Here is a 22,897-nt window from a genome sequence, read left to right on the forward strand (position 1 = left end):
TTTGTTTTTGTAGTTTGTAATTTTTTGGGTTTGTTCTTTTGTTTTGTTTGGGTTTTTTTTTGCTCTCATCTATAATAAACTGTGACTGGTTCCACCTGGATTTCTAAGCAGCTGCCAAATACTAGAATAATTCAAATAATTTCCATTTCTGTCAAACTGGAGTTTGATGCTGTGACAGGAAATCAGTGGACTTCACAGCAGTCACTTGACAAGCGTAAAACTGTTGACCAGCCACCTAGATGAGTTTTTTCCCTGAATGTCATTAGTTTCTCAGATGGGTTTTTTCAAGCTCTGGTATGCCAGGGCAAACAGATCCATTTTGGAAGGAGGTATGTTTAATGAAAATGTTTGTTTGCAAAGAAGTGTTGACCAGTTTAAATACAAAAAGTGATTAGCTTTTTTTCTCCCATTCCTCTGCTCAGTGAACTCCCCAGAGCTCAATCTATGTCTGCCTTGCTGGCTGTAATTAGAGGCAATAACCCTGAAAAGAAGAGGGGCAGAGCAGATGAGCAGCAGACAACAAAGTTACTGTCTGTACTGCAGCCTGAGAAGGGATTCTCAGTAAATGAAGGGGAAAGCAGTTAAGTTTACCAGTACTCTGAAGGAGAGTGGAGGATGAAGCTCGAGGGAATTACCACAAAATGTTCAGAGGTACCTGAGCAGGCAGAGGCCCCTTTGGTGTGCAGCCAGAGGCAGTGGGGAGCCAGGAAGTTAGCAGCACTGATGCTACTGTGTGAAGCTTCATCACAAGCCTTGTCCCAAAGAGCCCTCTGGAGCTTAAGTAAAAGTTAAGATTTCTGTATCCTAATGGCACCTTTCAAAAGATTCCAGATATTAAGTATAATAAGTATATTAATTGTAATTAAAAATTGTTTTAATGAGGAAAAGAGAATGTTTGCAAGCCTATTTTCATTAGGAGGAAATACCAGCATATCCTGAACAAGGGGGGAAAAATGTGATTATTTTTTTCTCTTCATGCTTGTTTCCTAACTGTGTGTTACAATCTAAAGGGCTCTGCAAGTGTCGCTACCACTGTGCTTCTGCAGGCATGAGATGAATGGTGTCCTCCCCCATCCTGCTGTGCTCCAAGATAAGCACCAGGACCATGAAGGGAGCTGGCTCCTGCTGAGGAGCGAGGCTGTGCTGGCTTTGCTCTAGGAGATATGCCTGAAGTGCCTGGCACCTTGACTTGCCAACAAGAGCAGAAGTTGGGGAGAGAAGGCAATAAACGCATGTGCAAAGTATTATCACTTGATTTCTGCAAAACAACAACTCTCTTTCTGTACTAGATCACACTTAGGCCAAACTAGAATGTATATGGTGTTCAAATACATAAGTATATTTATACTTAGGCGAGCTTCTTTTCCTTCTCAGTAATTTTCAGTGCATCTTAGCAAGCTCCACTTTTCTTTGAAAACATCAGCTTGTGCCATAGGGCTGTCCCACTGGTGAACATTGTTCTGAGTGCCCCAGGGATGGCATGGTGCTGCAGCCTGTGCCATGTGGAATGGCTGCGTGGTACAAGCGCTTCTGAGGAGAGGAGCAAACAGTTTGTGAGCCAAGTTCTTTAGCGAGGGTGCCAAAAAGTGACTCAATCTGCGAATAACAGAAGTTGGAGTATGTGCACTGCCTCTCTATTCCTTGCCTGCCTGCTAAGAATAGCCCTGGCTAAAGCAGCAGGGCACACTCCTTCTACATGTGACAGTCGCAAGCAGTCAGTCACGTGGCTGGAAATACCTACACTAAGTTTTGCTCTGCTGCAGGTTGCACTGAACATACAGGAGGCAGCAGAGAAGGAAACTGGTTTGCAACAGGCTCTGCTGAATGGTGACCGGGAGGAAAGCTTCTTAGATGTTTTTCTCACAAAGGTGGTCTGGTGACTGGTTTGCTCTTCACGAAGCTGCTTGTGCAAGATGTGTGTCACAGCAACTGAAACCATAGCTTCCATGGGAGCCTGGGCAGGGGGAAGGTGTGGAGCTGCCACCTCTCACAGCGCTCAGACAGGTCTGGCTCTGCCTGGGGCACCAGGCTGTCCTGGTGGTAGAACCCAACTACAGCAGCATGCTTCTAGCAGCAGGTGTGTGCTGACTGAGAACAAACTGAAGGTCATGTGCCAGAATTAATGCATTTTCTTCAAGCAGTAGTACCTACACAGCAGAGGTAAGCCAGTAGCTAAATCCACACCAGGGTCCCGTGTGAGCATCACTGTCACATCCAAAAACATGAGCTGAAGTCAAAGCTCTGCTAGCTGTTATGTATGGTTTGCAAATCCTGTCATTTTCACTGGGGCTCTTCAGTGAGGATGCAGACTATATCATTTGATTGCTATTGATTTGCCCTTGTTTTTCCACATGCTATTTATGTGCACAAATCCCTCCAGTGCTTCCCCTGAGGCAAGGAACCACAGCTTGGCCCAGTTCTCTGTAGTGCAGAGCAGCTCACAGCATCCCCCCTAGCAGTAGGTGCAGTGGTGAGTGCCTCAGCCATGAGATTACAGCGGTCTGAACCCACAAACAGCTGCTTACTGTGGACATTCACATCCAGCCTGGGGTTGCCCAAACCAATGCTGATTAATACAGCTCTGGGAGGTGCTATCACAAGAGACGCATCAAGGAACCTTAAATAAACAGGCTCAGCTTGCTGAGTTAACCTTAAGAAATCTCCCAGATAAGACCAAATCATATATTGATTTCATAGAAGCATAAGGTTGAAAAAGACCACTAAGATTATCTAGTCTGACTATCAACCCATCCCCACTATGCGCACTAAAAGACGTCCCTTAATGCCGATCTCCATGTTTCTTAAACACCTCCAGGGATGGTGATTCCACCACCTCCTCGGGAAGCATGCTCCAGTGCACTGCCACTCTTTCTGAGAAGAAACTTTTATTAATACCCAACTCAAACCTCCTCTGGTACAATTTAAGGCCATTACCTCTTGTCCTATTTCTGTTCAGAAAAGGGACAGATCCCTTGTTCTTAGTTCTAGCTCTTAAGAGGGAGCAGAGGTTTCAGTTTCCAAACGTGGAAGATGTGAAAATCCATCTGGACCTGGGACAGTGGGCTGCAGATCCCTGCTATCTCAAAGTGCAGTACCACAGCAGAGCTGTTTCTTCTGGGGCAGCCAAGAAGGGTGCTGGCTTAGAAAGGCTTCCTTACCCCTTGTAAGAAGAGTGCACTGACAGGGCAGTTACCTCACTGGGGTTCTTAAGGGCACTTATCAGAAGCAGAATAAAGGTAATTCGAAGTCCTTAATTGAGTGTTCTTTCTTAAACATTTAATCTAAATTCTGAATAATATATAGTGTTCTTGAAACATTCTCCTTTTTAGGTCACTAAGATAAATTTAGTTTTGTCTAAGAGTTTCTTATTTCTATTAATATGTCCCAAAGTAGGGACTGAAGTGCAAAAAGGAAGAGACGAAGATAACTTGGATTCACACCCATCTTTTCTTGATTCCTTTTTCTTCTTTCCCCTCAACCGCAGATGTTTTAAAAAGCTTGTTCCATGTTACCCCTTTTAGTCATCACCCTGTGATTTTGACTTGCCAGCTCTGCTAGGCAGGAACGAACTTGTCAGCTTAGTGCAAACACAGGCAGGGTCACTGAGCACCAATGCCCTATTTAGCTATAGAAACCCAAGCTGTGCTGTGGCCAAAGGCTGCTGAGCCTTCCAGGAGGGGTTATGGGGAATCTCATGGCAAGAAGATCAGGCTGGGCTGAAGATCCCTTTTGGCATAAGCTCTATGTGATGCAACATCCTTTTGCTGCTCAAGTACAGGCCAAGGGTGAAAGACCTTCTGAAGGCCTTTTTTTTTTTTTTTCCTGCTAGAAGTTATTAAAAGGAAACAGCTGGGCAGCAGCTCAGGACAGCAGCTGGAGTGCCAGCACCCAGCCAGGAGTCCGCTAGTGCATTGAGACCCCTGTGCACTGCATTTGTCTCCTGGATGTCTCTGCCCTGAAGGTTTCAAAGCACATTCATCTTCCTGTGAAAATGAAAGCAAAGAAGTAGTCCTAGGCATGACAAAGACTGCAATGGATTAATCAGCAGACATACAGCATCTGGCTTCTCAGACAGCTTACTTAGAACATTTTCAATATGCTCAGATCGTAGGTGCTGACATATAAATTCCCTGAGCTATAAGAATTCAATGCTGCAATGAAAGAAGTGAATGCGTTCCTGCTAAAACTGGATGCTTGTGCCTGCAATGAAAAGCTAAGTAAAACTACAGGGAAAAAAAAAAAAAAAAGAGAGAGAGAGAGAGAAGCAAGAAATACTCAATTGTTCTTGGTCCCACACACTCAACAAGCTCACAGAAATCTTTAGAACTGCTAGTAGTGGTGGTCATAATTATATGGAGAAGGGAGGTTGTGTGCTGATTGGTGTAAGAGGCGCAGAGTCCTGTGTGTCACCGACTCAGTCAGCCTGAATATACAGGCTGAAACTGCAGTTCTGTCAATTTTTAAGATTTCTATTTTATGTCGGTGATCTGCTTCACTGCTTCTGGGTGACCTTTCTGTGATGGCACAGCCCTGGGTGATGGTGACACTGCGCTGAGGTGGGTCGAGCTGATGCTGGATGCTGGATTTGAGCTCAGCAGAACAAGGCTCTTTGCATGTAAGCAGTTTACAAGAGTCGTCTTTGTGATTCTGTAATTTCTTTTGTAGTGCAGCATATGATACATCTTTTATTATTATCTTCTGGTCTCATTTCAGCTTTCTCCTACCAATGTCTCATCTTGGTGGATCCATTCAATGTATGGAAATATATTTTTTAGGTACCAGAAACATGGGGCTGCGAGCACCAACCCCACATGGTTGCATCCCTTCTACTGCTATTATTTGTGACTTTGTACATCATAATCTTTTTTTTTTTCATCTCTGGAGGAATTTGTATACCCCACTTGTAGGCATATATCTACATCATTCTAATTACTATTTCATTCATAAAAAGCTTTACATGTTATCCCTATCGCCAGGGCAAATGCAGACAGGCTGTAACTGTAGTTATACTGAGTTGGCTGAATCTCCAAACCTACTTGCAGGAAAAATGAAAGTGTTGAGGTAAGACACGAGAAATTTTATTAAGCCTTTTTTAATAAATCTGGAGTGGGATAACTTAAAGCAGTTTGGCATTAATTTAATATTTGGCATTTAATATGACTTTTTTTTTCTTCAAAATTCTTTATATACAAGGCTTTCACAATGTCATAAAAATGTGAAAACAAGAATACAAAATAAACAAGAACAGCAAACCTCATCTATGGGGCTACTTGTTAAACAGCAAAATTTCCTGTCCTTCTGATTTGCACAGGCAATTCTGAAACTCCTTGATTTCCTAAAATAGATAATAATAATAGAAATAATAAAATATCACCTGTATATTCAATCAGGAATGGAAAAACTGTAAAACTTCATTCTGGTTCTAATGATGATTTATGCAATGGGCATTGGTCTACAATGGGACCTTCTTCTGAATCCAGGGGCTTAATTCTGGATGTCATGTTTATACCCTCATTCTCCAGTTTAAGAGTGAAAGGGAGGAACAGAAAGAATTCATTTATTATGGGTGAAGCAGTATATCAGCCAATTCCTTCCGCTACACACTGCATATTGGGAGAGAGACAGTTGACACAGTATAATTAGACACTGTTGAGTAGATTTAACTAACCACACACTTCTACCTAATAGAATTCTTACTTCTAAACAGTATTAACCAAACATCTTTCCAAAGACATACTATCTTTGGAGTTCAGTATTTATCTTAAAATAAATACTAAATGATTAGTATCAGCCATACATGCTCTATTTTGTAGTTCTTCATTATATTCTGTTTCCTAAAGCTCTGTTTTCTCCTTGAATCATGTGAGTTATGTGGAAGCCTGGAGAATTAACCCATCCTTCTAGAAAACCTATTTCTATGTGATAAAAAGGAGCAACAGATCACTTCTTTCTCTGAAAAGGTTCTTTCCTTACGATCACTCCTCATGAGCACTGAACCACGTGTTATTTCTCTGCATATGTCCTAATTTAATGCTCAGGTCATGCAGACAATAACTGTGATCATTAAAACAGCTCTTGATATTTCCTTAGCTAGATGCATACAGCCTGGGCTAGTTTTGAAATTTATACACAGACACCCATGTCTCTTCCTGCTCCTCCATCATTTGCAAACAGTGCCAAACTTTTCTCTCCGAACCACAGCATGGGAGAAAATCTTGAAATGCCTGAGCTGTAAGATTTTGCTGACTGTTCTCAGAGTATGAAATAGATAAGCCAAGACACAGAAAGGGAACAGCTGAGAAGCTGCTCAGTTTCATTTCAAATAGCACATTATTTTTCCTGGTGATTTGGCTGCATTTATCATTTCTATCCTGCCAACTCTGAATGTGGAGGATTTCTGTCTGTATGGATTTTTGAGCAGTATCTTGTCTGTCTTTATATTACATACTCTGTTAGTGTTATGCCCAGGTATGGAAGTGTTTCAGTGTGACACTGAAAAAGTTGCAGTTATGTAATGGCTGTAAAGAAAGACATCTTTTTTTCAACCTTCACCTTCTGTTGTGTTTTACAAAAGAGGTCAATATCATGATTCAAATTAAGGGAATTAATTGCTGCATGTAAATCTGCAATAACCCCAGATTTCCTCATTCCCATCAGACACCTTTGCCTTTGTTCCTGTCACACTTTGTGTTAGCCCTCCCTCATCCTTCTGGCTTCCTGCGTTCTGTTTTTTCTGATCTCTGTTCTCATGCGTAAAGCACTTGGGATTTGTTTGCTCCCAAAGTGTTCCCTGTAGAGACTTCCCATTCTGTTCATAACGACAGTCAGGTGTAGCATCTCAAGCTGCAGTCACATCAGAAATCTCATCCCACTTCTTCAGCCTTGGAATGAAGTATGCACAGTTGCTCCTGGGAGATGGTTTAGACCAACTACATTCACCTCAGAGATAGAGTGCTCTGTTGCACTGCTGCTGGCACTGAGCAACCTGCAACTAGCCATGGTGTGACCATACACACCCACAGTCACGTTTCTGTAAAAGACAAAAATTCTACCATGGGCAGAGAGTAGATCACACAGCAGGTCAATGTTGTTATTCTAATACCTTCTAACCATGTGAAAACACAAACCTCACTGGACTGAAGGAAAACGGAGGTCTCACAGCAGGACCTACCCCAGGCCCACCTGCCTTGCCAAAGCAGAGGGGACAGTGGCACTTATCCTCTGGAAGACAGAGAGCATGTCAGCTCGAAGCCCAGGGCCTTAGGGCAGCAGCTCACGTTGCAGCAGCTGTGCAATATGGCTCTGTATCACCTGCTGTGCTTGCCCTTGGCTCCCAACAGGGCCCTAGAAAGAGAGGTGACCTCAGCAGAAGGTATATGTTTGGGGAGAAAAGCATTGATGCACAGGCTGCCCTGGCAGCAGATACTGAAAAAGAAAACTTGGTCCCTCAAAAACCAAACGTAATTGCTATTGCTGTAGAGATGCCTTCAGGTTTGGGGCTGCACACTGGGAGTGGTTTATGGCCAATACTAATGCAGTACTTTGAGCATAAAAAGCACAACCTGTAAATAATGTAACAGTATGATTGAAGGGAAGTACTCCTTCCTTCTGAGGGAAGGGCTTTCCTGGAGGCATGCTGCTGCCATCCCCCTCCTCAGCACGGTATATGGCTGCACTGCTCTGGACACATCCGGCTGCACCTCATTCTCTGCCCTGAGGATGGAATTTACAGCTTCCAGGCTTCCCCTTGGCATGGCTGCAGTGAGAGACAAAGACTTTCAGGGAACATTGCTCAGAAAATCCACCGTTCAGCTTCCTGTACTCCCCTGCCCCTCACTGGGACAAGGCTTGCACAGAGACAAGCGAGCTGTTGCATGCAGGCAAATAGATCTGTTTCATCTACACAAGGAAAATTTTGGAGGCCTGTTAACCTGTGGTGTAATTTCTTTGGTGCACTGAATTTTCTGAGGCATGTGATCTTCATTCAACTACTTATGAAAAACTTGAGATGACTGAAAAAATGGTGACCTCTAAGTCCCATAACATGCCTCTGCCTGTCGCAGTAACTGTCCTGTTCTGCACCATGAATGCAGTGCTGGACTTCTGTGACATCTCCCCTTCTACTTCTACTTATCAGGGACTCACAGAGATGTAATCTGCTTCCAGATGCAAGTCTTTACTTGGCAGATACAGGAATTGAAGGAATCATAAGGTTGTGTATATGTTTGCAGGACTGGAGAATAAGATAGGAAAGATTACCCATTATTGGTTAAATATCTGCTGTTTGCTTATGATCTGCTACAGGCTCCAATGTGTATTTGTTGACTTAGTCTTTAATTCATGGCAATGTAAGAAAATAAGTGTGATTACTTATGAATAACCATTATCTTGGATTAGCTTAAATTTCAGTGCTTTACAACACCTGCTGATACTGAAGCTCTTGCAGATATTTGCCAAGGTTGTGGGAGAAATTTTGGTGTAATTTTACTCACGTGAGCGTTGTCATGCCATAAATATTTTTCACATCAAAAATAGCCTACCTAGTAGCCTTTCAAAAAGATACTTCTGTCAAATGCCCCCTTTCCTCCACCCCCCTTTTTTTTTTAATTAGGGGCATTTTCCAGGGTATAAATCAAACCTTGACCAAAGTTCATTTGCAAATTCAGCCCTAACTGTCTAACTGCTAGCATAGGTAACAGAATATAGATCTACAAAAAGTAAGATTCTTCCATAAAATGCAGATGATTGGAATGGCTAAGTGTAACAGCATGAGGGATATGGTCTAAACATGCGACTGATCACCAAAAAACTCTATGCTTCTGTCATTTTTGTGATTCCAGTCTTATCTGCAGTTATAGGATGGAGAAAAACACCTGAACGAAACACAAGGTCAGGGAATAGAAGCCTTGAGCAGAAATGAAAAGGAGAAACATCGTTAACACAGCAGAAATGATCAGTCACTCTCCTATTTACTGCAGGTGGGAACTATTGCACCAATCACTGAAATGTACTGCCTTACATAACTCATTTAGAAGCACTGGGCTGATCTCTTTGAGTTTCTCAGTGTGTTTTGCCTGCAAATCACCATTTGATTATTTAATTGTCCCTCCCTTCCCAAGAGGTGTTTCCTCCAGGAGAGAAATCCATTAGTTTACTTGCTTAAGAATGTCAGGAAACCTAGTATGTTGTAGCAATAGCAAGCAGCAGAATTTGGGGTTTTATTTATTTATTTCTTAAAGTTCTTTATTCCTTGAATTACCAGAGTTGAGAAAAAAAATAAATCCAGAGGGAATAGAAACTAAAGCAGAGGAAAAAAAAAGATGAAAAGGAGCTTACTATCAACCAAAGGAAAACCCAGAAGATGGAATAAGTACAAGTTCTGTATGTTTTGGTTTTCATTTCAATTCCTCTTTGCACTTTACTAGTACCTCTTCACCATCCTGTTTACTGATTGTTTGGGGTTGGGTCAGCATATTATCATAAGCATATGAGCATATATCATGCTCATCTGTTAGAAGAGTGTGTGGTTCTCTCTGTAAGCTCTAACAATGACTGGGTACTAGTTTGCCTTGGGTGTAGGGCTGTGGGGATCCAGCTTTAGTTACCTAGGTAACTGCAAGGGGTTCTGTGTCTCTGTCAGCCTCACTAGGGCTTGCAAACATTTGCTTCCTTATTGGTTTTCCTAAATTTGCCTTTGGTTTACCCTCTCATCTATATAGTCTCTGGCTTTTTGCTGTTCACTGGCGCTTCCCTGAGGTTATCTGGATATCCATCTGATCAGCTTATTTAAATGTGCTGGCTTCTGCATGGGCCCATTGTTTCATGTGTATCCTAGAAGCTGATTTAAGTCACATTTTTTCATAACTGTTCAAGCCAAGTTAAGGGAAGAACAAAAAACAAAACAAACAAACAAAAAAAAAAACTGCATAAAACTGCTGGAGGAGGGAAATTAGAAGGTACCGACTTTGTCAATCTAAAGGATTCCAGCAGTGTGGGCCTCACCTGGTTGCCCTCTTGAGTCCTAGGGTTTTTCAGGCACCTGATTTGCATAAGGACAGTCGTGTATTAATAAACAAAAGGTACAGCTAGCCAAATATTCCTGCCTCTCTGACAATGAATTAAGCAACTATTTAGGCAAGGAATGCCTTAAAAACAAACAAAAACCAACAAAAAACAAAGTGCGCTTAAACAGTGCCTCAATGTGTAGGCTGGGTATTTTCTGACTCTAAAAGGTCATATAGCTATATGTAATAGATGGGTAATTAATAATCCTCACCAGATTTGTCTTCCACAAACCTGTCTAATTTGCCTTGGAGCATATATCAAAACCTTTAATGTGTTATGGTAAGGAATTTCATTGAGGTGTAAAAAACAAACCCTGCTTTGCTGGTTCTGAACTCAGTTCCTGCTAACTTCAACTATTTCCCATCTATTTTCTGCTGGTTATAATTTTATCATCTGCAGTGCATCCTATTGGTCAATTCCTTTTCAGGATGAGTCCTTGTTTAGGTAGTTAATTATTGTTAGGCTTTCCTGAAGGTTTCTTTTCCAATATATTTTTAATCCTTGAAGACTTGACTTTAGAGGGAAGGGCAGACAATGACTATGGGACCTAGAAGTAAATATAAATCTTTGATGGAAACTGATGAGCACTATAACTCTCTTTTTATTGATCACATACATGTCTTTTTCAAGTAATCATGCTTATAATGTATGAATAGATAGCAGGATTTGTATTGAAATAGTATGTTCTCATAGTAAACTTAGAAAACGTGTGTTTTTTTTTTTTCTTCCAAGTAACACAGTGAAGCGCATGATTCACTGATGTTAGTCATGCATATACATGGCTGTCTTCATGGAAAGCAGAGAGTTAAATGGCACTGCTGAAGATTATGCAGGAGAGCGCTGGTCAGCTTTGAGCAGAAACCCACTCATTTAGAGTACACACCTGAGGTTCTGGGGTTCTGCAGCTATGCTGTGGAGGACTGTAGGAGAGTGTGGGAAATGGAGACAGGCTCTCACTGCAGAAGCCTGCTGCATTCACTGGAGAGTTTGTGTACTGTGGTCTCAGACAAAATTATTTCATAAGGCAAGTGATTCAGAACTTCTTCCTTCAGGGTGGGGCAGTAAGTACTTCACTGGATTGCTTAATGATAAAGCCAAACCATGACTAACATAAAAAGAACTTCACTCTACCATTCTGATGTAAGTAACTGAAATTCTATTCATGATGGACTTGCATTATGTACAATTTATGCCACAGCATTTTTCTAGTTAACCATTGTTAACTACTGTTCTCTCCACGTGTTTTTTTCATCCAAACATATCCCTCTGCAGACTACCAAACATTTTCTTTAGAAATATCAAAATGAAATGCATTAACCTGGTGGGTCTTCGGATGGGAAAGCACTGGGCTTAGAGAAAATAGACCTGATTGCTCACCAGCTGATGGAACTAGACGCTGGTGGGCGTTGTTGGGTCCTACTGCCAGGCTGCCTGTCGTAGTAACATGGAAAACTGCTGTTGTACCCTGTGTTACGGGAAACCAGCAGTGCTTGTTAAGATGTTCTTCATATGATTCAAATATGATTTGCAGCTGTAAATCACTTTCACTTATCTGACGGGTTCTGACCACGACTGACACAAGTGATTACTTGCAAAGAGTGCCCACGCTGCAGCGGCTGGGCCTGTTAGGACTTGGGCTCTGGTTGGGGAGCACTGCCCGGGCTGCCGCAAAGCGATCACCGCGCTCGCGGCGAGCAGACTCGCAGCTTATAGAGCTGTAAGGGTGGCTGCTCGCCCGGAGCCGCTCCGTGTGCGGGGCCCTCCCGTGAGCGGAGGAAGAGCGGCAGCGTCGCGGGGCGGAAGTTTCTCGACCCCGTGAGCGGTGTGCGGGGCTCCCCACGCGAGCGCCGCTCGACTGACCGAGACTCTAGAGGCAGAGGCTCCACCCGCCTCGTTCCGCGCGGGGTGAGCGGCGGATGCGCATCGGGTGCCGGGCGCGGCCGTTGCCGCCCTCCTCCGCAGGCCCCGCCCTCCCGCGAGGACCCCTTTCCTTCGCCAAGCCGCCCGAATCGGCGCCTGCCGGCCCGTGCCGCTCCCACCCGGCTCCGCACCGAGGAGCGTGGCGTTCCGCACGGCCGGCGCCTCGCGTCCCCGTGCCGGGGTCGCTCGGGGTGGGTGGACGGGCGTTCGAGGCGCCCCGTGGGGACGGGCATCTCTCGGGACGGCCCGGGTCGTCCGGGGTCCTACGAGGCAGCGGCGGGCGGGCGGATCGGTGTCTCCTTCACTTCGCCCTCCAGTGCCAGCGGCCGCAGCAGCGCGGCCTCCTCACGGCGAGACCCGCTCGCGCCCTCGGCCCCGCTCCGCCCGGCCCCGCCGCCCTCCCGCGCTAGCCAGGTGCCGGCCCGGGCTTCGGCTCGTCCCGCGGGGGCGGGTGAGGCGGGCGGGGTGCGGGCAAAGGGCTGCGAGCGGGGCCGGGGGCGCCTTCCTCGGCCTCAGACTGGGGGCGGCTGGGAGGGACTGGGCGGCGGGGGGCCGGGAGGGCTCAGGGCGCTCCGCCGTCCGCGATGGCCTCGGCCGCGCCCGGCAGCGGTTACATAAGGGGCGGCGGCGGCGGCGGCGGCGGTGACGGTGGTGGGGGTCAGGCGCGAGGCCCAAGATGGCCGCGCGGAGCGTTCACCTTGCGGCGGCAGCGGGCGCCGCGCGGCCTGGGGCCCGGCCCGCTGCGAGAGGGACCTCCGTGCTGCTTCGGCTTTCCGAGCACGTAGCGAGCCTGCGGCTGTTTGACTCTCTCTCCCTTCTCCGTAGAGTCTGTGCGTTGGCCTAGCTATGGCTGCGTCGCTCGCGTGCCAGGCGCCGAGAAGTAGGGAGGCAGTTACAGCGAGGGTAGTGAGTAGCTCTCGGTTAGTAGCGCTGTTCGTGTAAAGGAGGGCAGCGTTAGAGCGGATGTCTAACGATATTTTCTGTATCTACTTATTGCTATTTTCAACGATGGGATAAAATTCCACTGTAGTTATTGCCACTTAAAAAGTGTATGCCAGTGCTTATGTATTTTTTTCTTAATTCTGTGCCCTCTAGGCTGATCCTCAATGTTCCGAGGTCTGGAAATGGTTATTGAAGTCATTGGTGTACCTTAATTACTGGGTGTGGGGCTCCTTCCAAGTATTGCCTCGAAAGACAGCTGTGATGTAATGATTGCGACAGCCTTCTCGCATCACCATGGCATTTTTTTTTCTTTTTACTTTGGAAGAAAGCATATTTAAATAGCAGATGTTCTGTTTTTTGTTGGTTTTTTTTTTTTTTTTTTTTTTTTTTTAAATTATTATTATTTTTTATTTTTTTTAGGGCTGTATAGAAAGGGAGGATAAAATGAAAAATCAGGGTGGGATGCCTACCTGATATAAGTACCTTGTGTGCTCCTTGAATGGGCATTATTTGATACCTGCTGTCACAACCAGCTTGTTGTCATTAAGTGGTGGCTTTAAGTGCTTCTAATTAGTAGTTTAGATGAAAGGCACTTCAAAACATGCTTGAAGAAAATTACTCGTAATTATAAGGATTTGCGAATCTAGTGAATTTATCAACACTAGAGGAAACAAGAATGATATTTTTTGGCTTTTAATGAGCTTTCTGATGGTGATAACAGCTTACCGGGTGCTTTATGTACCCCTAAATAACTTTTCTTCTCATGTCCCTGTCAGTTTATGAATTATAACAGCAGTGTGAAGGTCATAAGCTGTTTTAACTTCTTATCAGGAAACCCAGGCCTGTAGGCTGGAGTGGCTGACAAGGATTAGTCAGTTTCCTGCAGCAGGGAGGATGCTTAACTTGGCTAAATAATAAAAACAGCAGTATCCTTTTACTGCAGTAATTCTATTAATTTAGGTATAGATACTAAAAAAATATTATTTTTTAAACTTTAGGGCCTTAGCATAAATCTCTTGTTTGTAGTGAATGTCTACTTAGCTTGGGAACATTAAAGATGAAAGAAAGTTTATTATACAGTCATTTATATTTATACATAGTAGCCTTTAGCACAGACATGCTTTTTGACACTTCTAAACTAGTAATAATTATTCTTCTTGAGATGGTAGTTGGCCCTACTCATAAGATGAGTGCATAGCTAAAACTTCTCAAAGCCCTTCTAAGCTATTAATGAATTGAACAGCAGGGATTTGGAGTGAGAGAAGGTCAGTGCTCCCACACTTCCTTGAAATTTGGTCCTGCATCTGCTACTTTCTCATCACTGGGGCTCATATCTTTCTGCTATTGAATCTTCTTTTCCTTAGACTTACATTATTAGTTATTTTCTTAAGAATTTACTCAATGCAGGAACGGATTTGTTTGATATTCTCCGGAAAGTGCTGGATAGATTCCTTTACCGATTGCATGTAGAGCTTAGCATTTGTTGCTGAAGAGGTTTTTGGTTTTTCTTTCAAACTAGGCTAAACATAGATGATTTGGCTACCATGCAGTTGAAGTTGTCCTCTTGGGGTTCGGGAAAATGGAGAGAGGCATCTGGGAAAACTGCAGTAGATTGTAGAAAAATAATGTTAAGGCACAAGACTTCTTTGTACGATAAATGTTTTAAGAATAGTGGTTGTTTGTACAGTTAGGCTGTATCTGGCAGTTATAATCAATGTATATTTTTTGTGGATGCTGTAGTGTAACAGTCTGTTTTACTGGAATGATGCCCTAAGGGAAATAATTCTGGGTCAGGTGTTTTCAGGCAAGTTTTCTTGTTATGTAGGTAAGGCCAGAAAAGACAGACTTTTCATTTAAAAATATGGGTGAACATTGGGAGAGGAAGAGCCTGCTTTGATCCCATGTGACTAAAATACTTGTTGAGATCTGCAGGAGGTGAACAATTCCAAAGTCTGATGATGATAATTGAAATCTGTTTACAAGTGCTTTATAAGAATGGAAAGTTTTCAGTTGAAAATGAATATGTGAGAGTATAGTTGTCATTATTTGTTTTAGATTCTGAAGATGTTTTTCTGTTTGAAACAAAATCGACACTGGGATGAGATAGACAGTGAATTATGTTAATCTGACTTCCAGAAGAGCACGTGACCAATTAATTTTAAAATCAGATTTTTTAATTTTTTGGTTAGACAATTTTAAAAAGGAAGGTTTTTGACTGTTCAGGCTTTTTTATGATGCTTATCTAGCTAGTGTTAGTGTTTTCCCCTTTGTTTTTGTGACCCTTTTAGGGAAGTCACCAAGTTTGTGAAATACTTTCTGTTTTCTGTATTTTAAAACTCCTGAATAGGCTGTGTCTAATAGTGGCCTTTCACTATTGAAATAGAAGGACATTAGTCACCAAAGGAGGGTAGAGATGGAGAGTATCCTCTCAGGGAGGAGAAGCATTGTGCAGACCTGTGTGGGACCTTAGACTGGCATCCAGCAGGCCAGGGAAGCTTGGTCAGATCTGGTCTTGAATGACAGGCTCTTTAACAGTGAGTTTGCCAGAAGCTCCCTGTCTGAGAAGAGCTCTCCTTACAAGTCCATTTCCTGTTCTCACCTGTATGACTTGTTCCTTTTGAACTAATGAGGAGCTCACCCTCCCCACCCTTGCCCCTAGACTTAAACTCTTGCCCTGTGTAAGAGGAAAGATCTTCATCTGAATAATTGCTGGTTAACAGCCCTTGAAGATACTTTCCAAATCTTGTCTTTACCATTTTAAATATTGGGCAAGTGATGTTGCAAAACAAATATGCGCTTTCACATATTGAAAATGAAACGTTGTGGGTCTTCTCCGAAAACTTCCATAAGCATCTGACTTTGTGAAAGTTAAGGAGGTATCTACTAACATTGCAGCATTCCGTGTTTCTCCCTCCCTGGTTTTCAGTGAGCTTTCAGTTGGTTTGTGATAATTAAAGACGTAAGCAATAAATCAACTTGAAAAGTAAAGATTTCTCTGGTGACCTCTTGACAGTAAGTGGGCTGCCTGTGCTAAGAAAATGTTTAGTGTCTGCAGTGAACATCAGAAAATCTGTATATTTTCCACAAAGTAATGTAATTGTTTGAACCATCTGTCAAGTGGAATCTGCCTTTAAAGAAAGAGCATCGTTAACCGTTGTGCTGGTGTTCTTGTAGGAGTGCATAGTAGAAGATTGAATTGTAATTATGCCATTACTTTTCAGCTCCAATGGCTATTCCTCCATCATATGCAGACCTTGGCAAATCTGCCAGAGATATCTTCAACAAAGGATATGGTGAGTCAATACAGTGTATTGAGTGTGCTGCAGGAATGAATTGACTAGTTTAGCATGGATGTGGAGTTCAATGAATGCTCAAATGCCTGTGCTTCTGGTAGGGAGGAGACTGTGTTTCATTTAAAATATTTCTATCAGCTAATGTGCCAGCAGAAGCTTTTTTGTGAGCTATTTTGATATGAGTTCTGCTAAACCTTACTGCATTAACCACATTAATGTTATGTGAAGAGGTGTTGCAGAAGCATCCACTGTTACACAGCTTAGGAGTACCTTTGCACTTCCTTTACAGATTTTTGTGCCAAAGCACTTGTTGGTACACAAAGGCAAATATACCACTGTAACATATGGTTTTGTTGTTGGGGTTTTTTTGTTTGTTAGTTGGTTGGTTTGTGGTTTTTTTGGCACAGCAAGAGGAAGGAGTGATCTGAAAGAATTCTCTGACATTTTTAAGTAGCATAGTTTAAAAAAAGAAGTGCTTAGTTGCAGTGCTGTTTATTTCAGGTCTTAGGAAATTCATACAGGAGCTCATTCTCCAAGGCTAACTCTCAAGTTTGAGTGTAAGAAAATCAAATTATTCTCCCATAGTCCTCATTATGCTCTGGTGGCTGTGTATTTCCTAGTGACACCACATTCAGACTTTTTCTTTGAGGTCTGTCTTAGTGCTGAGGCGACGATTTTATGCAATAGGGTTGCTCTTTAAATGGCATTGAGTACAGAGTAGATACCATTCAGGGAACAAGAGAATGTATTCTGTCTGTCACTAAGTTTACTCTTGGAAGCCATCTTTTGTTAGTATTAAGTACGGTATACAACAGAGAGCTATTCTCTGCTAATTCTTTAGTGATGACAGACCAAACTCCTGGTTTGTTCTTAGGATGACCTCCTCTACTGCTGTAGCATCTGAAATTAGAGTGTAACAGAAGTCAGCCTACGCTGGGCTTTTTATGTGTATGCTTATATGTGTGTATATATACACACACTTCTGGGAAACCAACATCGTGAAAAATCTGCATAGTCTTTAGTTAAAGCTTAACTTTTTAACTGTAACTTCTGTTTATTAAGGGTTTGGGCTGGTGAAACTGGATGTGAAGACAAAATCTGCAAGTGGAGTGGTGAGTTTAAATACTTACTCATTGTATTTCTAGGGGCTGAATGTTCAGATGCTTGTTTAATTATATATGAGCACTTTCCAGATGCCATTATGTAGCTTGTAGGTTATATTAATGTTACTAATGATAATTTCAGGAGCACATAGAGCTCTGACTTCATTCTGAATATAATGCTACTATTGCAAATATCACATAAAACAATAACAAAGCTTTCTTAATCTTTGTAAAATAAAAAGGTTTCTTAGCTGTCCCTCGTGTTAAGACTAAAAAAATATTTGACATATTATTTGCTGTTTAGCATGCAACTTTGTTTCTGTAAATTTTTGACACCTTGATCCATGTGTGAAGTAGTTGGCAGTGAGACAGCACTGTGCATTCCCTTTAAAAGGTATTTAAGTGCTGCTGCTATGTTCCATGATAGGTATCTTGGTCATGCAAGCAGTACCTCCTGCAACTCCCGTCTGTTTTTAGAGCAGACTTCACAAGATATAAAAGTAGATTTTTTCCCTCCACCAAGAAGAGGAAGTTTTAATTGTGTAACTGGCTGTTTAAAAACAAGGTGTGTGGGTTATGTGCTGTTTTTTTTATAGAAGCCTGCATTCCAACAGAAACACTGTTTGCAAGGGCCCTGTTATAGGTGTAGTGCTGCTTCTTTTTGTTTCTGTCAAGGTTGAGTGGTTATCCTGCTAAAACTCACTGCAAAATTCATGTTCTTGTGTGAATCCCATTTCAGTTACAACACCTCTTTCCCAGGAAGGGAATGTGCATAAGCATATGTTAAGGACTCCTGGTTTGGTTTGATTTTTCTTTTTTCCTTTCCCTCAATAGTGCCAGACTTAGCCTTATTTCAGGAAGTTTTTTTTCTTCTTTTCTTATGGGAACAACTGTTTTGCTTTTGAGTTGCATTTTAAACCTCAATTTTGTAAGAGTGGTGCATGCTGCGTTTGAGATGGAGGGTGAGAAGGGAGAAGCCTGTAATGTGAATGTGAGTCATGTAGTTCTTCTCCATGGTATGTTGCTGTCTCCCAAGTTATCTAAGGTTATGTAGAACAAGATCTTCAGTGAAGAAAGGTCTTTTCTCTTTTGTTACTTCGTCAGGCTTTCAGGATCACATGTTTGTTCAGTATAACATGGACACTGTCCTTTTTAGGAATTCACAACATCTGGTTCATCGAACACAGACACTGGAAAAGTGAATGGAAGCTTGGAGACCAAATACAAGTGGGCTGAGTATGGGCTGACTTTCACAGAAAAATGGAACACAGATAACACTCTGGGAACAGAAATTGCAATTGAAGATCAGGTAATAGATTAGCTGAGTATTCATTTATTTTACTGAACCAGTAGAACTGAATTTATAGCTTTATTTTCTCATCCTTCAATTAGATTGCCAAAGGCTTGAAGTTGACGTTTGATACAACTTTCTCACCAAATACAGGGTAAGTTTTTTTTGCCTTTTCCCTTGTGTATCATGCTACACGTGTGGTTGGTAAATGTTTCATCTGCTGTGTCAAATTAACACATGTTTGTTACTGATCCAGATTAGCAAACCCCAATGCTAAAGGCTTCTGCTTTTCCACATTGCATCTTATTCTAGGGGCTTAGTATTGGGTACTTCACAACTATCTATTTCTTTTAATTTCTGAGATAAAAATATTTAGTTGGACTATTACAGGAAATATGGAGATGTTTCTACCTTCATCACAATGCATGTTTATGTGATTTTTGTTTAGTTTCTTGATGAGTTACTCGTGCTTTGGGCCAGTCTGTTGGATGTATGTGCATGGCATTTGGGTCCATTCTGTTGAGGCATATGGCTCAAATTTGTCTGCTCATGGAGAATGATCAAACTGTGTTAAGATTAACTGTTTCTCTGTTTCAGAAAGAAAAGTGGTAAAATTAAGTCAGCATATAAACGTGAATGCCTAAACCTAGGTTGTGATGTTGACTTCGATTTTGCTGGGCCTGCAATCCATGGTTCAGCTGTCTTTGGTTATGAAGGATGGCTAGCGGGCTATCAAATGACTTTTGATAGTGCCAAATCAAAATTGACAAGGAATAACTTCTCTGTGGGTTACAAGACTGGAGACTTCCAGCTTCACACCAACGTGTAAGTACTGGAAATTGTATCCTGTTCTACAGAAGCAAGATTTTTTTTGCCTTCCTGTTATATACATACTTAAACTACTTGTGCTTGCAAGGCACTTAAGCAGCATGCATTTTTTAGTATCAAACTTTGTAAATAAATAGTACTTCATCCCTTTTTCAAAATGCTAAATACACCAAGTAATGACTTGTTAACATTTGTAGTATGATACATGCTATAGTTTACCAAATACTTGGAAGCGTGATAGGCTTGTTATGCAGAGCTGGTCAAAAGACTTTATGCAGCTTTCCCCATGTGTTGAGCTGTATCTGACTGTAATTCAGGAGGTGATCCATTTGTTAGAGGTAGCAATTAGTGTTGCACTACTTAAGTAGGCCAGAAGCACTTTCTGGAGCAAAAATACTTCTGCTTATGGACGTCTTGAGTAGGTACATCTTCCTGTATTGATGAGATGAGTGTGTAAAATGATTAGAGTGCAGCTAAAGCGGGAACCATCTTTATTCTGAACTTTCTTCAAATTGCATGTTTGTTAAAGACTGGGTTTTCTCCAGAGCAAGCTAACTAAAATCTCCCAAAGCTTCACTCTAATGCATTGTTTTGGTATGCTTATTTAGGGCATAACTTGATTTTGAGATGAACTTTCTTTTGAACGGGGACTGTTCTGTCTGGTTCTGTGGAAGTTGAGGTGAGGGAAGCTGCAAAACATGTTAGTCAGAATATAAGAATCCTATTTAATTTTGAAGCTTTTTTCATCTCCTCTTATCCAGTCTAAAAGTGGGAAGCAAACATTCTAAATTCTTATTTAAATAGAAATTTAAACTGTTTCTTTAAAAAGATTATGTAGATATTAAGAAGCTGATTTTTTCATCTGTGCAGCAATGATGGTTCGGAATTTGGCGGTTCAATTTACCAGAAAGTGAGTGACAACCTTGAAACTGCCGTAAACCTGGCATGGACAGCTGGTAGCAACAGCACTCGCTTTGGAATTGCAGCTAAATACAAGTTGGATTCCACTGCTTCCATCTCTGTAAGTATGGTTCTAACTGAAAGGGTTATGCTAAACTGAGAAGCTTTTTAGTTTCTGAGCACGTGTGTTAGTACAAAAGAAGATGAGTAATCAAAAAGTCTTGCAAGAGCTAGTCTTGGAATCCAAGTCATTATGAATAAAACAAGTAGTATTTAAATGATGCCTACAGTGAAGTCTATTTTATAATCTGGCTTAAATGTTGTATTATGTACAGAACTACACATACTTGTATAATAGAAACAAAAACCCCTTCATATCTGATTCTGTAAGCTTACAGATTGGAAACAGTTCTCTTAGTAAAAACTGTAAGAGATGCTGGTTGAATTCCGTGTTGCAGGGGAGTTTTATTTGTTATGAAATTAGAATTGAACTTGGAGTATTGGAATAATTCTACAGAGGAAGTGAGGCAAAGTGGGGGAAAAGAATTTTGCACATCCTTGTTATGTTGGTTCTCTGAAATGTCTACTACTTGTTTGGTTGGATATGCAAAGCATGAATTATTTTCTAACAATATGAATGTGGAGGATTTTTTCCAAAGCAGTTTGTTTTGGTGAGTTGCTGTGTTCTTCTCAAAGGAGTGTAGAGAAGTTCACCAGCCAAACTGCATTCCAGTAACAATTCTTCCTGCCTCTGCAATCCTGTCTGCACTTAAATGCTTATATTCTTTAGCATAGGTTGTGGGGCAGAGGCATAGTTAGGGAGACAGTCTAGTAAGCACAGTGAAAATGAAAGAACGTGTAGCACGTTGCTAACTGCTGAATAATAACAAAGAACTCTTCAATTAAAACATTTCAATTGCTTCTGTGTTTTTACTTATTTTCTCCAGGCAAAAGTGAACAACTCTAGTCTAGTTGGAGTGGGTTACACCCAGACCCTGAGGCCAGGTAAGGGCTTTCACATCTGTGTCTTTCACGCGTGACACAAACACCTGAGTTCTATGTATCTATATGCAATTGTTTTGAATTTTCAGAATAATTTTGTCTTGAAGGCAAAGTAGATGCTTGACAGCAAAGTCTGTTGCACATAAAACCTTTACGTAAGACAAATTAAGCTGTGTCTAATGGTATTTCTGCATTGTATTCCTCATTGATTTGCTTACCAGCTGTCACGTTCGATAGCTTAGCTTTAAACCTGCTCTGTTTAAACATGAAAACGCCTGTTAATGCTACATCACCATTAGTTAGTTCTCTATCTGAAAAACCAGTAAAAATCATGCTTGCACTCCCTCACAAATCCGTTTTTCTGTGCATAGTTTTCTTTCTTAATGCACACCTTAATGTAGAAGAATTTTGATGTATTTATCAAATGAAGTCTTTGGATATCCAGGTTGTAGAACAGTGTTTTTAAAGAAGTGTCTAGTTTGTTGGGTTCACATAACTAGCTTTCAGTGGATTTTGTATGTAAATGAATGTAGATAACTTTGAAGCAAAGTAATAAGAAATACAACTGAGACTTGTAATGACAGAGGTTGAGTTGCATGAAGGCTACTCTGCTTACGTGTTGTAAACATAATCTTTATAATTTTACAGGTGTGAAGCTTACTTTGTCTGCCCTGATAGATGGAAAGAGCATCAATGCTGGTGGCCATAAACTTGGTCTTGGCCTGGAATTGGAAGCTTAAAAAGGTGAAGAAACTGCTGCAGAGAAGGGATATCAGAAGAATTTGGCCTTAAAACGTATTTCCAATGTGACCAGCAGGCTTTTTCCCAAAACGAGTACAAGAGCTGTATTTGTATTTAGGCAGTTACTTGTTAGCTGGTTTCTAGTTAAATTGGTTTCCCGTCTAGTTACGAGTCTGCACTAGCGCAGTCACTTAAACATTATTTAAATGTATTTAACTGTTCAATGCGCTACCCACAAATAATGAAATAGACATCTGAGAAAACTGTACAATTGTGTGCATGTTTGTTTTATGTTCCTTTTAACATTCAATATTGCTGTTGAATGGAAAATCAATCAGTGGATATCTTGAAATGAGGTCAACGGTTCTGTCAAATCACCTTACGTAGAAATACATTTGGTATCCCAAGATGACTCAAATTATGAATAAAACAAGTACACACATACTTATGCCTCAGATATTTTAAGAGTTAAGATAATAGGGTAAGTGCTCAGTTAAGTTTTAACTAATGCTAACTCAAGATGTAGTGCTCTGTATCTTTGTGCAATTAAGGACTCACCCCATCCATGAAAATGCTGAATATAGCTGGTTTTCACTGAACAGTTAGATTCCTCAAGCAAGTCATGTATTTGGTTTTGTTTTGTTTCGTTTTTGTTCAGGTAAGGTAAGATTTGTCATGTCACGATGGCTTAAGTCCCTTATGTTTCATGGGCAAGATTTACTGCATTACTAGTTGGCCTGCTCGTGTAAAGAGTGCAGAGTGATTTCCATGCCATGTTAAGGCATTTAAAAACTGCTCCTTGATGCTTTTAC

General features: G+C 41.6%; 1 protein-coding gene across 2 annotated transcripts; it reads left to right on the forward strand.

Moving 5' to 3' along the window:
* Window positions 1–12,314: 12,314 nt before the first annotated feature.
* On the forward strand, window positions 12,315–22,529 carry VDAC2 (voltage dependent anion channel 2). 2 transcript variants are annotated; one of them, XM_042818393.1, is made up of 9 exons: window positions 12,315–12,399; window positions 16,149–16,220; window positions 17,283–17,332; window positions 18,480–18,632; window positions 18,716–18,768; window positions 19,212–19,439; window positions 20,313–20,463; window positions 21,290–21,347; window positions 21,993–22,529. In XM_042818393.1, exons 2-9 carry the CDS (start codon window positions 16,154–16,156, stop codon window positions 22,082–22,084), a joined length of 852 nt encoding a protein of 283 aa, XP_042674327.1. In that variant the 5' UTR covers window positions 12,315–12,399; window positions 16,149–16,153; the 3' UTR covers window positions 22,085–22,529. The 2 variants fall into 2 exon arrangements, with proteins under 2 accessions (XP_042674327.1, XP_042674328.1); XM_042818394.1 differs by lacking the exon at window positions 12,315–12,399 and adding an exon at window positions 12,417–12,436.
* Window positions 22,530–22,897: the final 368 nt, after the last annotated feature.

This window comes from Centrocercus urophasianus, unplaced genomic scaffold (genome assembly GCF_019232065.1).
Source record: "Centrocercus urophasianus isolate 14NV4802_14NV808 unplaced genomic scaffold, USGS_Curo_1.0 seq_17, whole genome shotgun sequence".
In the NCBI taxonomy this organism is placed as follows: Eukaryota; Metazoa; Chordata; class Aves; order Galliformes; family Phasianidae; genus Centrocercus; species Centrocercus urophasianus.

Excerpts from the sequence above, each read along its gene's own strand:
- VDAC2 (XM_042818393.1), top strand. The coding sequence starts at position 16,154 with ATGGCTATTCCTCCATCATATGCAGACCTTGGCAAATCTGCCAGAGAT. Across the intron at positions 18,769-19,211 it reads ACTTTCTCACCAAATACAGG|AAAGAAAAGTGGTAAAATTA; the intron begins GTAAGTTTTTTT and ends TCTCTGTTTCAG. Across the intron at positions 20,464-21,289 it reads ATTCCACTGCTTCCATCTCT|GCAAAAGTGAACAACTCTAG; the intron begins GTAAGTATGGTT and ends TATTTTCTCCAG.